The following is a 15,028-nucleotide window of genomic DNA, read 5'->3' on the forward strand; positions in this document are numbered from 1 at the left end:
AGGTCATTTTACCGGATCTAACTTTGAATATCTTCAAATAGCCTTTGTAAGTGTATTTAGACCACATTGACAAAAGGACAGGATATCTTGTGGTTCACTGAGCAGTGGCATGTACAGTATGTTTGATAACTGTAGGCAGAGTGAGGAGAGGTATGGTCATTCACCTCTTGTGAATGCCGCTTGGGCTCATTTTACCTACGAAAGGGATTGAACCCACATGGAGGCTGGTATTTTAATAACAATCATTAGATGCACATCTCACATGGAATGTCAAGTCAACATAACGTCGTAATATTTTGCCCAAATACCATACTTTTAACCCAATAAATGCTGTAATAAATGTGAAAGGACTTATTTATTTAGGTCGTTGTTTATACTACAATGTTCTATCTGTTCCTGTTATTTAGTTAATCCAGACATTGTTCATGATAAACAGGGTCTTTGAAGTCCAAATTAGTACCCTTTTTGGTCATGTAGAAAGACAAAAAGAGGCGTAAATGGGTTTCGCTTCATTTTTAAAATGTTTTTTTACTGCGTCAGTGTACACAGATGTTTCCGGGTTTACGGCTTTCACTGTGTAGGTACAATTTACTTTAATTCAAAACAGCCTTTTTGAAGAACTACAGATGAGCAGCAGGTGCTTCTAATCAGGGTTGTCACTGACAACAAGTGTGAACAGTTCATATACTATATGAAAAAAGTACCTGATGTAAATAAAAACCTATTTTATTTTTTAATTATTTTATTTATTTCACCTTTATTTAACCAGGTAGGCAAGTTGAGAACAAGTTCTCATTTACAATTGCGACCTGAAAGCATTGTGAAAGCATTGACTGTTGAATCCCTGATGGTCAAAACAGCATGAGAACATGTCTTGTTTCTTCACAGACTGGCTGCTTTGTGATGTTCAACCAACCTTCTGTTGGTGTCTCCATGTTCTCAGAAAAGGGGGACATTGGCGATTCTGAATCAGTAAGACCTGACACAATACTACCTCTATATCCTGATGTTATACATCCTGGGGTTTACCCAGCACCACCTCCAGTATTACTGTCATCACCACAGCAGCTAGATAACTGTTCTACATCCTGGGTATTACTGCCACCACCACAGCAGCTAGATAACTGTTCTACATCCTGGGTATTACTGTCATCACCACAGCAGCTAGACAACTGTGTTCTACATCCTGGGTATTACTGCCACCACCACAGCAGCTAGATAACTGTTCTACATCCTGGGTATTACTGTCATCACCACAGCAGCTAGACAACTGTGTTCTACATCCTGGGTATTACTGCCATCACCACAGCAGCTAGATAACTGTTCTACATCCTGGGTATTACTGCCATCACCACAGCAGCTAGACAACTGTTCTACATCCTGGGTATTACTGTGTTCTACATCCTGGGTATTACTGTCATCACCACAGCAGCTAGATAACTGTTCTACATCCTGGGTATTACTGTCATCACCACAGCAGCTAGATAACTGTTCTACATCCTGGGTATTACTGCCACCACCACAGCAGCTAGATAACTGTTCTACATCCTGGGTATTACTGTCATCACCACAGCAGCTAGATAACTGTTCTACATCCTGGGTATTACTGCCACCACCACAGCAGCTAGACAACTGTTCTACATCCTGGGTATTACTGTCATCACCACAGCAGCTAGATAACTGTTCTATATCCTGGGTATTACTGTGTTCTACATCCTGGGTATTACTGTCATCACCACAGCAGCTAGATAACTGTTCTATATCCTGGGTATTACTGTGTTCTACATCCTGGGTATTACTGTCATCACCACAGCAGCTAGATAACTGTTCTATATCCTGGGTATTACTGTGTTCTATATCCTGGGTATTACTGTGTTCTACATCCTGGGTATTACTGTCATCACCACAGCAGCTAGATAACTGTTCTACATCCTGGGTATTACTGTGTTCTACATCCTGGGTATTACTGCCACCACCACAGCAGCTAGACAACTGTTCTACATCCTGGGTATTACTGTCATCACCACAGCAGCTAGATAACTGTTCTATATCCTGGGTATTACTGTGTTCTATATCCTGGGTATTACTGTGTTCTACATCCTGGGTATTACTGTCATCACCACAGCAGCTAGATAACTGTTCTACATCCTGGGTATTACTGTGTTCTACATCCTGGGTATTACTGTCATCACCACAGCAGCTAGATAACTTTTCTATATCCTGGGTATTACTGTGTTCTACATCCTGGGTATTACTGTCATCACCACAGCAGCTAGATAACTGTTCTATATCCTGGGTATTACTGTGTTCTATATCCTGGGTATTACTGTGTTCTACATCCTGGGTATTACTGTCATCACCACAGCAGCTAGATAACTGTTCTACATCCTGGGTATTACTGTGTTCTACATCCTGGGTATTACTGTCATCACCACAGCAGCTAGATAACTTTTCTATATCCTGGGTATTACTGTGTTCTACATCCTGGGTATTACTGTCATCACCACAGCAGATAACTACAGATGCAAGACTCCAAACATACATTTGAATTCGGAAGTTTACAACCACTCAGGTTGGAGTCATTAAAACTCGTTTTTCAACCACTCCACAAATGTCTTGTTAACAAACTATAGTTTTGGCAAGTCGGTTAGGACATCTACTTTGTGCATGACACAAGTAATTTTTCCAACAATTGTTTACAGACAGATTAATTTACTGTGTCACAATTCCAGTGGGTCAGAAGTTTACATACACTAAGTTAACTGTGCTTTAAAACAGCTTGGAAAATTCCAGACAAATATGTCATGGCTATGGAAGCTTCTGATAGGCTAATTGTCATCATTTGAATCAATTGGAGGTGTACCTGTGGATGTATTTCAAGGCCAACCTTCAAACTCAGTGCCACTTTGCTTGACATCATGGGAAAATCAAATTAAATCAGCCAAGACCTCAGAAAAAGTCTCATTCATCTGTACAAACACTAGTACGCAAGTATAAACACCATGGGACCACGCAGCCGTCATACCGCTCAGGAAAGAGACACATTCTGTCTCCTAGAGATATACTTTGGTGTGAAAAGTGCAAATAAATCCCAGAACAGCAGCAAATGACCTTGTGAAGATGCTGGAGGAAACAGGTACAAAAGTATCTCTATCCATAGTAAAACGAGTCCTATATCGACATTACCTGAAAGGCCGCTCAGCAAGGAAGAAGACACTGCTCCAAAACCGCCATAAAAAAGCCAGGCTACAATTTGCAACTGCACATGGGGACAAAGAACGTACTTTTTGGAGAAATGTCATCTGGTCTGATGAAACAAAATAGAACTGTTTGGTCATAATGACCATCGTTATGTTTGGAGGAAAAAGGGGGAGGCTTGCAAGCCGAAGAACACCATCCCAACCGTGAAGCACGGGGGTGGCAGCATCATGTTGTGGGGGTGCTTTGCTGCAGGAGGGACTGGTGCACTACACAAAATAGATGGCATCATGAGGAAGTAAAATTATGTGAATATATTGAAGCAACATCTCAAATCATCAGTCAGGAAGTTAAAGCTTGGTCACAAATGGGTCTTCCAAATGGACAATTACCCAAAGCATACTTCCAAAGTTGTGTAAAAATGGCTAAAGGATAAAAAAGTCAAGGTATTGGAGTGGCCATCACAACTCAATCCTATAGAAAATGTGTGGGCAGAACTGAAAAAGCGTGTGCGAGCAAGAAGCCCTACAAACCTGACTCAGTTAAACCAGCTCTGTCAGGAGGAATGGGCCAAAATTTACCCAACTTATTGTGGGAAGCTTGTGGAAGGCTACCCGATAAGTTTGACCCAATTTAAAGAATTTAAAGGCAATGCTACCAAATACTAATTGAGTGCATGTTAACTTCTGACCCACTGGGAATGTGATGAAAGAAATACAAGCTGAAATAAATCATTCTCTCTACTATTAATCTGACATTTCACATTCTTAAAATAAAGTGGTGATCCTAACTGACCTAAGACAGGGAATTTTTACTAGGATTAAATGTAAGGAATTGTGAAAAACGGAGTTTAAATGTATTTCGCTAAGGTGTATGTAAACCTCCGACTGCAACTGTATCTATTACAAGCTACTACACACTAAGAGATGTATATTACAAACTACTACATACTAAGAGGCTACTTACAAGCTACTACACACAAACAATGTCCTTTTCACACAGCATTGTCCTTAGCCCCAGGCTTAGACTGTCCCTGGGCTAGCTTATACTGTGTTCATGAAAGTAGGGCTACTGAAACCAACGGTCACTTTTCTGGAGAAGAATATTCAAAAGTAGGCGACAATGAATTGTGATTGGCTAGCCCCAGAGCGTCAATGAATTGTGATTGGCTAGCCCCAGAGCGTCATTGCGAACATTGCTTCAGAGCAGGGCCTGCCAGCCCTGGGCTAAGGTTGTGCCATCCCCCTTCAGAATGTGCACGTGTGAATAGTCTCTTATCCCGAGGGTAAAAGCTCTCTTGGTCCAGGGCAAAGTGCAGTGTGAACAGTCTCTTATCCCCAGGGTAAAAGCTCTCTTGGCCCAGGGCAAAGTGCAGTGTGAACAGTCTCTTATCCCCAGGGTAAAAGCTCTCTTGGCCCAGGGCAAAGTGCAGTGAGAACAGTCTCTTATCCCCAGGGTAAAAGCTCTCTTGGCCCAGGGCAAAGTGCAGTGAGAACAGTCTCTTATCCCCAGGGTAAAAGCTCTCTTGGCCCAGGGCAAAGTGCAGTGAGAACAGTCTCTTATCCCCAGGGTAAAAGCTCTCTTGGCCCAGGGCAAAGTGCAGTGTGAACGTGAGATGTGTCCAAACTACGACGCACCATCACGTACCAAACATGTATACTGTACACAGTCAGATGTATTGTTAACTCAAACCTGAGTACAAAAGGCACAGTGCGGAAAACAAAGATGGTAAACGAACTAGGCTGTTTTGCTACATTAATGCTTGGTTATTACCTGTAACTCTTGTCATTCTTATTGCTTTAGTGACTAAAGTAAATATGTGATACAATAAACCATCTTTTCAAATATTCCTCTTCAGACAAAATGTTTGGATTGATTGTGTGAGGGACGAATTAGTTTCAGATTAGTTGAGGTAACTATTGAGATCATCAATTTGACTTTAGGACAATCTTCTCTTGAATGTAGACTGGAACTTGATTTGACTACACACATTAAAGCTACAGTCTCTAGCACTTGGCACTTCATTGAATTAATGTCTCTAGAAATATTTATGGTAGAGGAAATAATGTAGTTTGAAATATCTACTGTATTTATGCTATAGTTTGAGATGTGTACTGTATTTATACTATAGTTTGAGATATGTACTGTATTTATACTGTAGTCTGAAATATGTACTGGATATATACTGTAGTTTGAGATGTCTACTGTATTTATACTGTATTTTGAGATGTGTACTGGATATATACTGTATTTTGAGATGTGTACTGGATATATACTGTATTTTGAGATGTGTACTGGATATATACTGTATTTTGAGATGTGTACTGGATATATACTGTATTTTGAGATGTGTACTGGATATATACTGTATTTTGAGATGTGTACTGGATATATACTGTATTTTGAGATGTGTACTGGATATATACTGTAGTTTGAGATGTGTACTGGATATATACTGTATTTTGAGATGTCTACTGTATTTATACTGTAGTTTGAGATGTGTACTGGATCTACACTGTAGTTTGAATGTGATATTTTTGTAGCAGATCATTTTTCAGATGATAAAATATTTAGTATTTATTAAAGTGACAAAACAAATGTAGTGCTTTTTACAGATACATTGTTAAAGGAATGATAAAGTTTCTCAGGACATTATTATATTCAATAATGATATTATTATATTTAGTTACATCTTTAATAAAGCTTTACTTAGTGAATGTAACAATGGCTGTCCTGTTATAGTATAGTACTGATGTAGAACCTTTACTGTCCTGTTATAGTATAGTACTGATGTAGAACCTTTACTGTCCTGTTATAGTATAGTACTGATGTAGAACCTTTGCTGTCCTGTTATAGTATAGTACTGACGTACCTATTAGTATAGTACTGATGTACCTATTAGTATAGAACCTTTACTGTCCTGTTATATAGTACTGATGTACCTATTAGTGTAGTGCTGATGTAACTATTAGTATAGAACCTTTACTGTCCTGTTATAGTATAGTACTGATGTACCTATTAGTATAGAACCTTTACTGTCCTGTTACAGTATAGTACTGATGTACCTATTAGTGTAGTACTGATGGACCTATTAGTATAGAACCTTTACTGTCCTGTTATAATGTAGTACTGATGTACCTATTAGTATAGAACCTTTACTGTCCTGTTATATAGTACTGATGTACCTATTAGTGTAGTACTGATGTACCTATTAGTGTAGTACTGATGTACCTATTAGTATAGAACCTTTACTGTCCTGTTATAGTATAGTACTGATGTACCTATTAGTGTAGTACTGATGGACCTATTAGTATAGAACCTTTACTGTCCTGTTATAATGTAGTACTGATGTACCTATTAGTATAGAACCTTTACTGTCCTGTTATATAGTACTGATGTACCTATTAGTGTAGTACTGATGTACCTATTAGTGTAGTACTGATGTACCTATTAGTATAGAACCTTTACTGTCCTGTTATAGAATAGTACTGATGTACCTATTAGTGTAGTACTGATGTACCTATTAGTATAGAACCTTTACTGTCCTGTTATAGTATAGTACTGATGTACCTATTAGTGTAGTACTGATGGACCTATTAGTATAGAACCTTTACTGTCCTGTTATAATGTAGTACTGATGTACCTATTAGTATAGAACCTTTACTGTCCTGTTATATAGTACTGATGTACCTATTAGTGTAGTACTGATGTACCTATTAGTGTAGTACTGATGTACCTATTAGTATAGAACCTTTACTGTCTTGTTATAGTATAGTACTGATGTACCTATTAGTGTAGTACTGATGTACCTATTAGTATAGAACCTTTACTGTCCTGTTATAGTATAGTACTGATGTACCTATTAGTGTAGTACTGATGGACCTATTAGTATAGAACCTTTACTGTCCTGTTATAATGTAGTACTGATGTACCTATTAGTATAGAACCTTTACTGTCCTGTTATATAGTACTGATGTACCTATTAGTGTAGTACTGATGTACCTATTAGTGTAGTACTGATGTACCTATTAGTATAGAACCTTTACTGTTCTGTTATAGTATAGTACTGATGTACCTATTAGTATAGAACCTTTACTGTCCTGTTATAGTATAGTACTGATGTACCTATTAGTATAGAACCTTTACTGTCCTGTTATAGTATAGTGCTGACGTACCTATTAGTGTAGAACCTTTACTGTCCTGTTATAGTATAGTACTGATGTAGAACCTTTACTGTCCCGTTATAGTATAGTACTGATGTACCTATTAGTATAGAGCCTTTACTGTCCTGTTATAGTATAGTACTGATGTACCTATTAGTATAGAACCTCTTCGTAACAGTACTGATATAGTACCGGTGTTGTTGACCTATTAGTATAGAACCTTTACTGTCCTGTTATAGTATAGTACTGATGTACCTATTAGTATAGAACCTCTGTAACAGTACTGATATAGTACTGATGTACCTATTAGTATAGAACCTCTATAACAGTACTGATATAGTACTGATGTTGACCTATTAGTATAGAACCTCTGTAACAGTACTGATATAGTACTGATGTTGACCTATTAGTATAGAACCTCTGTAACAGTACTGATATAGTACTGATGTTGACCTATTAGTATAGAACCTCTGTAACAGTACTGATATAGTACTGATGTTGACCTATTAGTTTAGAACCTCTGTAACAGTACTGATATAGTACTGTTGTTGACCTATTAGTATAGAAAATCTGTAACAGTACTGATATAGTACTGATGTTGACCTATTAGTATAGAACCTCTGTAACAGTACTGATATAGTACTGATGTTGACCTATTAGTATAGAACCTCTGTAACAGTACTGATATAGTACTGATGTTGACCTATTAGTATAGAACCTCTGTAACAGTACTGATATAGTACTGATGTTGACCTATTAGTATAGAACCTCCAACAGTACTGATATAGTATTGATGTTGACCTATTAGTATAGAACCTATGTAACAGTACTGATATAGTACTGATGTTGACCTATTAGTATAGAACCTCTGTAACAGTACTGATATAGTACTGATGTTGACCTATTAGTATAGAACCTCTGTAACAGTACTGATATAGTACTGATGTTGACCTATTAGTATAGAACCTCTGTAACAGTACTGATATAGTACTGATGTTGACCTATTAGTATAGAACCTCCAACAGTACTGATATAGTACTGATGTTGACCTATTAGTATAGAACCTCTGTAACAGTACTGATATAGTACTGATGTTGACCTATTAGTATATAACCTCTAACAGTACTGATATAGTACTGATGTTGACCTATTAGTATAGAACCTCTGTAACAGTACTGATATAGTACTGTTGTTGACCTATTAGTATAGAACCTCTGTAACAGTACTTATATAGTACTGTTGTTGACCTATTAGTATAGAACCTCTGTAACAGTACTGATATAGTACTGATGTTGACCTATTAGTATAGAACCTCTATAACAGTACTGATATAGCACTGATGTTGACCTATTAGTATAGAACCTCTGTAACAGTACTGATATAGTACTGATGTTGACCTATTAGTATAGAACCTCCAACAGTACTGATATAGTACTGATGTTGACCTATTAGTATAGAACCTCTATAACAGTACTGATATAGTACTGATGTTGACCTATTAGTATAGAACCTCTGTAACAGTACTGATATAGTACTGATGTTGACCTATTAGTATAGAACCTCCAACAGTACTGATATAGTACTGATGTTGACCTATTAGTATAGAACCTCTATAACAGTACTGATATAGTACTGATGTTGACCTATTAGTATAGAACCTCTGTAACAGTACTGATATAGTACTGATGTTGACCTATTAGTTTAGAACCTCTATAACAGTACTGATATAGTACTGATGTTGACCTATTAGTATAGAACCTCTGTAACAGTACTGATATAGTACTGATGTTGACCTATTAGTATAGAACCTCTATAACAGTACTGATATAGTACTGATGTTGACCTATTAGTATAGAACCTCTATAATAGTACTGATATAGTACTGATGTTGACCTATTAGTATAGAACCTCTGTAACAGTACTGATATAGTACTGATGTTGTATTGTCCCTGACGTCCTGAGACATTACAAGCTGACAGTAGCAGTTGTAGGTGACAGCAACATCTGACATTAGGATAGAAACTACACATTCAATACAATCTAACTTTATTAATCAGCAATTTACAAGTCATGTACTTTAAAAAAACATTTTTTGTTTTTAAATCTATGATTGTTATGATAAAGTATTCATTAAAAATACAGCCTATTGTCCTTAGCCTGGGGACCAATCTGTTTGGATAATATTCCACTTAGGGTACTCTGTGTTATAAAGATGTTTAGCATTTGACACAGATTGCCAGGAAGTGTTACGATATCTAAACAGACTGGTAACCAGACAACATTGTCCTGGCTATAGTACACCATGTAGAAATGTATTTAAGATCTCTCCTTGTCTATAAAGACATATCTTGATCACATCCAATATAAAATCAATAAATCATCACTATATTGTGGTTTATTTAGGCCACGTCGTTATGACAACCATTTAAATTCTGATAAAGTGTTTTTTTTTTTTTTAGTTTTTCACAACCTTCCCTGAATACCTCAGTACCTTACACAACCCAGCCAAAACATTTCTCAGAAATTACAAAAGACGAAATGTTATCCATTTGATTCAAATCTGGTTTTGGGGACTTTTTTTTTTAGCTAACCTAAATAAATAAACAAATGTTTTGTTTGTTCAGTAGAGGTACAAAGGACATCAGGAAACCGGGGTTATTTTGAAAACGGGTCCACTTACTAAAAATGGTCTTGTTCTTTTCAGACAACTTCAAAAGTTTAGCTCAAAAGAATGTCCCACTGAGATCGGATAAGACAAACTATTACAAAAGCTCTATAAACCAGAGTCGCGCACACACACACACACACACACACACACACACACACACACACTGCCCTCTCTCTCTTTGATCCCACTCTTTTACATGACACACACACACACACACACACACTATTCCTACCTTTGTTGGCTTGCTCAAAGCCCATGTCCTTATGACCTCTCAGAAAAAGACACTGACACGTACTGCATCACACACAGAAACACCCCCAATTGATCTCCAGCTATGTAAGAGTTGAGGTGTACTCCAGTGTAAATGAATGTTTGGTAACATGTTGTGGGTTGTCTTCTTTGCGTTAACTAGTCGGTCTTAGTTATAGACTTGATTTCCAGGCTTCCTTCACATTAATTCTCAATGTTCACTATCAATAGCGTCGATTCACAAGACTAGTCATCACGTAGTCCCAGGGCCAGTAACACAGGTAGTCCTGCTCCTAGTATCAGCGTGAGGCTCTCCAGGACCTCCAGCTGCCCGCTCCCAGTCCCGTGGATGTGGGGAGAGCTCTGCTGCCCCCTGGAGCTGATCTCTGGTAGTACATGGACCGTAGCTACGTAGAGGAACGTCCCGGCGGAGAAGAGCATCCCAACACCTGTAGCACTCAGACGGTTCTGGGGCGAACCACCACACTGCAGTAGGAGGGAGAAACACACAGCACTCAGACGGTTCTGGGGCGAACCACCACACTGCAGTAGGAGGGAGAAACACACAGCACTCAGACGGTTCTGGGGCGAACCACCACACTGCAGTAGGAGGGAGAAACACACAGCACTCAGACGGTTCTGGGGCGAACCACCACTCTGCAGTAGGAGGGAGTAACACACAGCACTCAGACGGTTCTGGGACGAACCACCACCCTGCAGTAGGAGGGAGAAACACACAGCACTCAGACGGTTCTGGGGCGAACCACCACTCTGCAGTAGGAGGGAGAAACACACAGCACTCAGACGGTTCTAGGGCGAACCACCACACTGCAGTAGGAGGGAGTAACACACAGCACTCAGACGGTTCTGGGGCGAACCACCACTCTGCAGTAGGAGGGAGAAACACACAGCACTCAGACGGTTCTGGGGCGAACCACCACTCTGCAGTAGGAGGGAGAAACACACAGCACTCAGACGGTTCTGGGGCGAACCACCACTCTGCAGTAGGAGGGAGAAACACACAGCACTCAGACGGTTCTGGGGCGAACCACCACCCTGCAGTAGGAGGGAGAAACACACAGCACTCAGACGGTTCTGGGGCGAAACACCACTCTGCAGTAGGAGGGAGAAACACACAGCACTCAGACGGTTCTGGGGCGAACCACCACTCTGCAGTAGGAGGGAGTAACACACAGCACTCAGACGGTTCTGGGGCGAACCACCACCCTGCAGTAGGAGGGAGAAACACACAGCACTCAGACGGTTCTGGGGCGAACCACCACCCTGCAGTAGGAGGGAGAAACACACAGCACTCAGACGGTTCTAGGGCGAACCACCACTCTGCAGTAGGAGGGAGAAACACACAGCACTCAGACGGTTCTGGGGCGAACCACCACACTGCAGTAGGAGGGAGAAACACACAGCACTCAGACGGTTCTGGGGCGAACCACCACTCTGCAGTAGGAGGGAGAAACACACAGCACTCAGACGGTTCTGGGACGAACCACCACCCTGCAGTAGGAGGGAGAAACACACAGCACTCAGACGGTTCTGGGGCGAACCACCACTCTGCAGTAGGAGGGAGAAACACACAGCACTCAGACGGTTCTGGGGCGAACCACCACCCTGCAGTAGGAGGGAGAAACACACAGCACTCAGACGGTTCTAGGGCGAACCACCACACTGCAGTAGGAGGGAGAAACACACAGCACTCAGACGGTTCTGGGGCGAACCACCACTCTGCAGTAGGAGGGAGAAACACACAGCACTCAGACGGTTCTGGGGCGAACCACCACCCTGCAGTAGGAGGGAGTAACACACAGCACTCAGACGGTTCTGGGGCGAACCACCACCCTGCAGTAGGAGGGAGTAACACACAGCACTCAGACGGTTCTGGGACGAACCACCACCCTGCAGTAGGAGGGAGAAACACACAGCACTCAGACGGTTCTGGGGCGAACCACCACTCTGCAGTAGGAGGGAGAAACACACAGCACTCAGACGGTTCTGGGGCGAACCACCACCCTGCAGTAGGAGGGAGAAACACACAGCACTCAGACGGTTCTGGGGCGAACCACCACCCTGCAGTAGGAGGGAGAAACACACAGCACTCAGACGGTTCTGGGGCGAAACACCACTCTGCAGTAGGAGGGAGAAACACACAGCACTCAGACGGTTCTGGGGCGAACCACCACCCTGCAGTAGGAGGGAGAAACACACAGCACTCAGACGGTTCTGGGGCGAACCACCACCCTGCAGTAGGAGGGAGAAACACACAGCACTCAGACGGTTCTGGGGCGAACCACCACCCTGCAGTAGGAGGGAGTAACACACAGCACTCAGACGGTTCTGGGGCGAACCACCACTCTGCAGTAGGAGGGAGAAACACACAGCACTCAGACGGTTCTAGGGCGAACCACCACCCTGCAGTAGGAGGGAGTAACACACAGCACTCAGACGGTTCTGGGGCGAACCACCACTCTGCAGTAGGAGGGAGAAACACACAGCACTCAGACGGTTCTGGGGCGAACCACCACCCTGCAGTAGGAGGGAGAAACACACAGCACTCAGACGGTTCTGGGGCGAACCACCACCCTGCAGTAGGAGGGAGAAACACACAGCACTCAGACGGTTCTGGGGCGAACCACCACCCTGCAGTAGGAGGGAGTAACACACAGCACTCAGACGGTTCTGGGGCGAACCACCACTCTGCAGTAGGAGGGAGAAACACACAGCACTCAGACGGTTCTAGGGCGAACCACCACCCTGCAGTAGGAGGGAGTAACACACAGCACTCAGACGGTTCTGGGGCGAACCACCACTCTGCAGTAGGAGGGAGAAACACACAGCACTCAGACGGTTCTGGGGCGAACCACCACCCTGCAGTAGGAGGGAGAAACACACAGCACTCAGACGGTTCTGGGGCGAACCACCACCCTGCAGTAGGAGGGAGAAACACACAGCACTCAGACGGTTCTGGGGCGAACCACCACCCTGCAGTAGGAGGGAGTAACACACAGCACTCAGACGGTTCTGGGGCGAACCACCACTCTGCAGTAGGAGGGAGAAACACACAGCACTCAGACGGTTCTAGGGCGAACCACCACCCTGCAGTAGGAGGGAGTAACACACAGCACGCTGACGTCATATCAACGTTATCAAATCATTTTCACTGTTGGAAGTAGTTCCCTCTAGCCTGGTCCCAGAGATGTTATTGCCGTCTCACCAACTACTATGGTCAGCAGTTGGCAAAACAGCATACATGCATTTCCAGAACCAGGCTGAGTTCCCGCCTCTAGCAATCTCCAATCATTTACTAGTTTCATAGAAAAGGTTCCCGTTAGATAAACCACCTTTCTCCTCATTATGAAAGCACGTTGTTCTACGCCACTAAACAGCAGTCTGTTGCTTCTTCTCACCGCGTTCAGGATAAAGTATGTACTGATGGAGAGTACTGGTGCTGCAGCAGAGAACACCAAGAGATGCTTCTGAATCTGCTTCTTCTCTACACCTGCCTGCATCAGAAAGGTGACCAGACCAAACGCTGTAGGAGCCTGAGAGAGAGAGAGAGAGAGAGACAGAGGAAGGAGGTGGGAAGGAGGGAGAGAAGGAGTGAGAGGGAGAAAGGGAGAGAGAGAAAGAGGAAGGAGGTGGGAAGGAGAGAGAGAGAGAGAGAGGAAGGAGGTGGGAAGGAGGGAGAGAAGGAGTGAGAGGGAGAAAGGGAGAGAGATAAAGAGGGAGAGAGGGAGAGGAAGGAGGTGGGAAGGAGAGAGAGAGAGAGAGAGAGAGAGGAAGTAGGAAGAGAAGGAGTGAGAGGGTGAGAGGGAGAGAGAGAAAGAGGGAGAGAGGGAGAGAGGGAGAGAGGGAGAGAGAGGAAGGAGGTGGGAAGGAGAGAGAGAGAGAGGAAGGAGGTGGGAAGGAGAGAGAGAGAGAGGGGGAGAGAGAGAGAGAGGGGGAGAGAGAGAGAGAGGGGGAGAGGAGAGAGAGAGAGAGAGAGAGAGAGAGAGAGAGAGAGAGAGCGAGAGGGAGGGAAAGAGAAACAGCAGCAAGATTTGTGACCTGTTGCCACGAGAAAAGGACATTTGTAATGTCTTTATTGTTTTGAAACTTCTGTATGTGTAATGTTTACTGTTAATTTGTATTGTTTATTTCACTTTTGTATATTATCTACCTCACTTGCTTTGGCAATGCTAACACATGTTTCCCATGACAATAAAGCCCCTTGAATTGAATTGAGGGAGGGAGGGAGGGAGGGAGGGAGGGAGGGAGGGAGGGAGGGAGGGAGGGAGGGAGGGAGGGAGGGAGGGAGGGAGGGAGAATTAAATCAATTCAAGTACATTGAATTGAGAGAGGGCTTAAGGAGTTTGCAAGAACAATCAACCATTGATTGGTTTGTCCTGATGTCCCGATGTCCTGAATTGCTTGTGATATTACCTCCATAGTAGATCTGACTCTCACCTTGTGCAGAATAACAGCCAGGAACACCACGACTTGAACTGTGACCTGGGAGGAAGCCACGGCTGTACCTAACGCTACACCGTCAGCTGGGGAGAAAGGAACAATGTTATTACAACACACACACCCTGGCAGCTATACAGGCAGGCAGAGGAGAGAGACAATGATCACTATACCGACAGACAGACACACCGTCAGCTACAGGCAGACCAGACCAGACCAGACCAGACCAGACCAGACCGTGTGTGTGTGTGTGTGTGTGTGTGTGTGTGTGTGTGTGTGTGTGGTGTGTGTG

At 42.7% G+C, this 15,028-nt stretch overlaps 1 protein-coding gene across 4 annotated transcripts in view; it reads right to left on the minus strand.

Annotated features, from left to right (window-relative positions):
- Window positions 1-9,390: 9,390 nt before the first annotated feature.
- unm_sa35587 (un-named sa35587) overlaps window positions 9,391-15,028 on the minus strand; it is a 35,919-nt gene continuing 30,281 nt past the window's right edge. For 2 of the 4 annotated variants that reach the window (XM_090213180.1, XM_090213181.1), the window contains exons 5-7: window positions 14,737-14,822; window positions 13,632-13,832; window positions 9,391-10,764 (exon numbers count right to left, since the gene is read on the minus strand). In XM_090213180.1, the coding sequence (XP_090069306.1) occupies window positions 10,525-10,764; window positions 13,632-13,832; window positions 14,737-14,822 (527 nt within the window). In that variant the 3' untranslated portion in view covers window positions 9,391-10,524. The remainder of the gene's footprint in view (window positions 10,765-13,631; window positions 13,833-14,736; window positions 14,823-15,028) is intronic. The other 2 variants (XM_036956420.2, XM_090213182.1) reach the window with 1 other exon arrangement.

Source organism: Oncorhynchus mykiss, chromosome 20, assembly GCF_057628025.1.
Source record: "Oncorhynchus mykiss isolate SJ-2025 chromosome 20, ASM5762802v1, whole genome shotgun sequence".
Classification (NCBI taxonomy): Eukaryota; Metazoa; Chordata; class Actinopteri; order Salmoniformes; family Salmonidae; genus Oncorhynchus; species Oncorhynchus mykiss.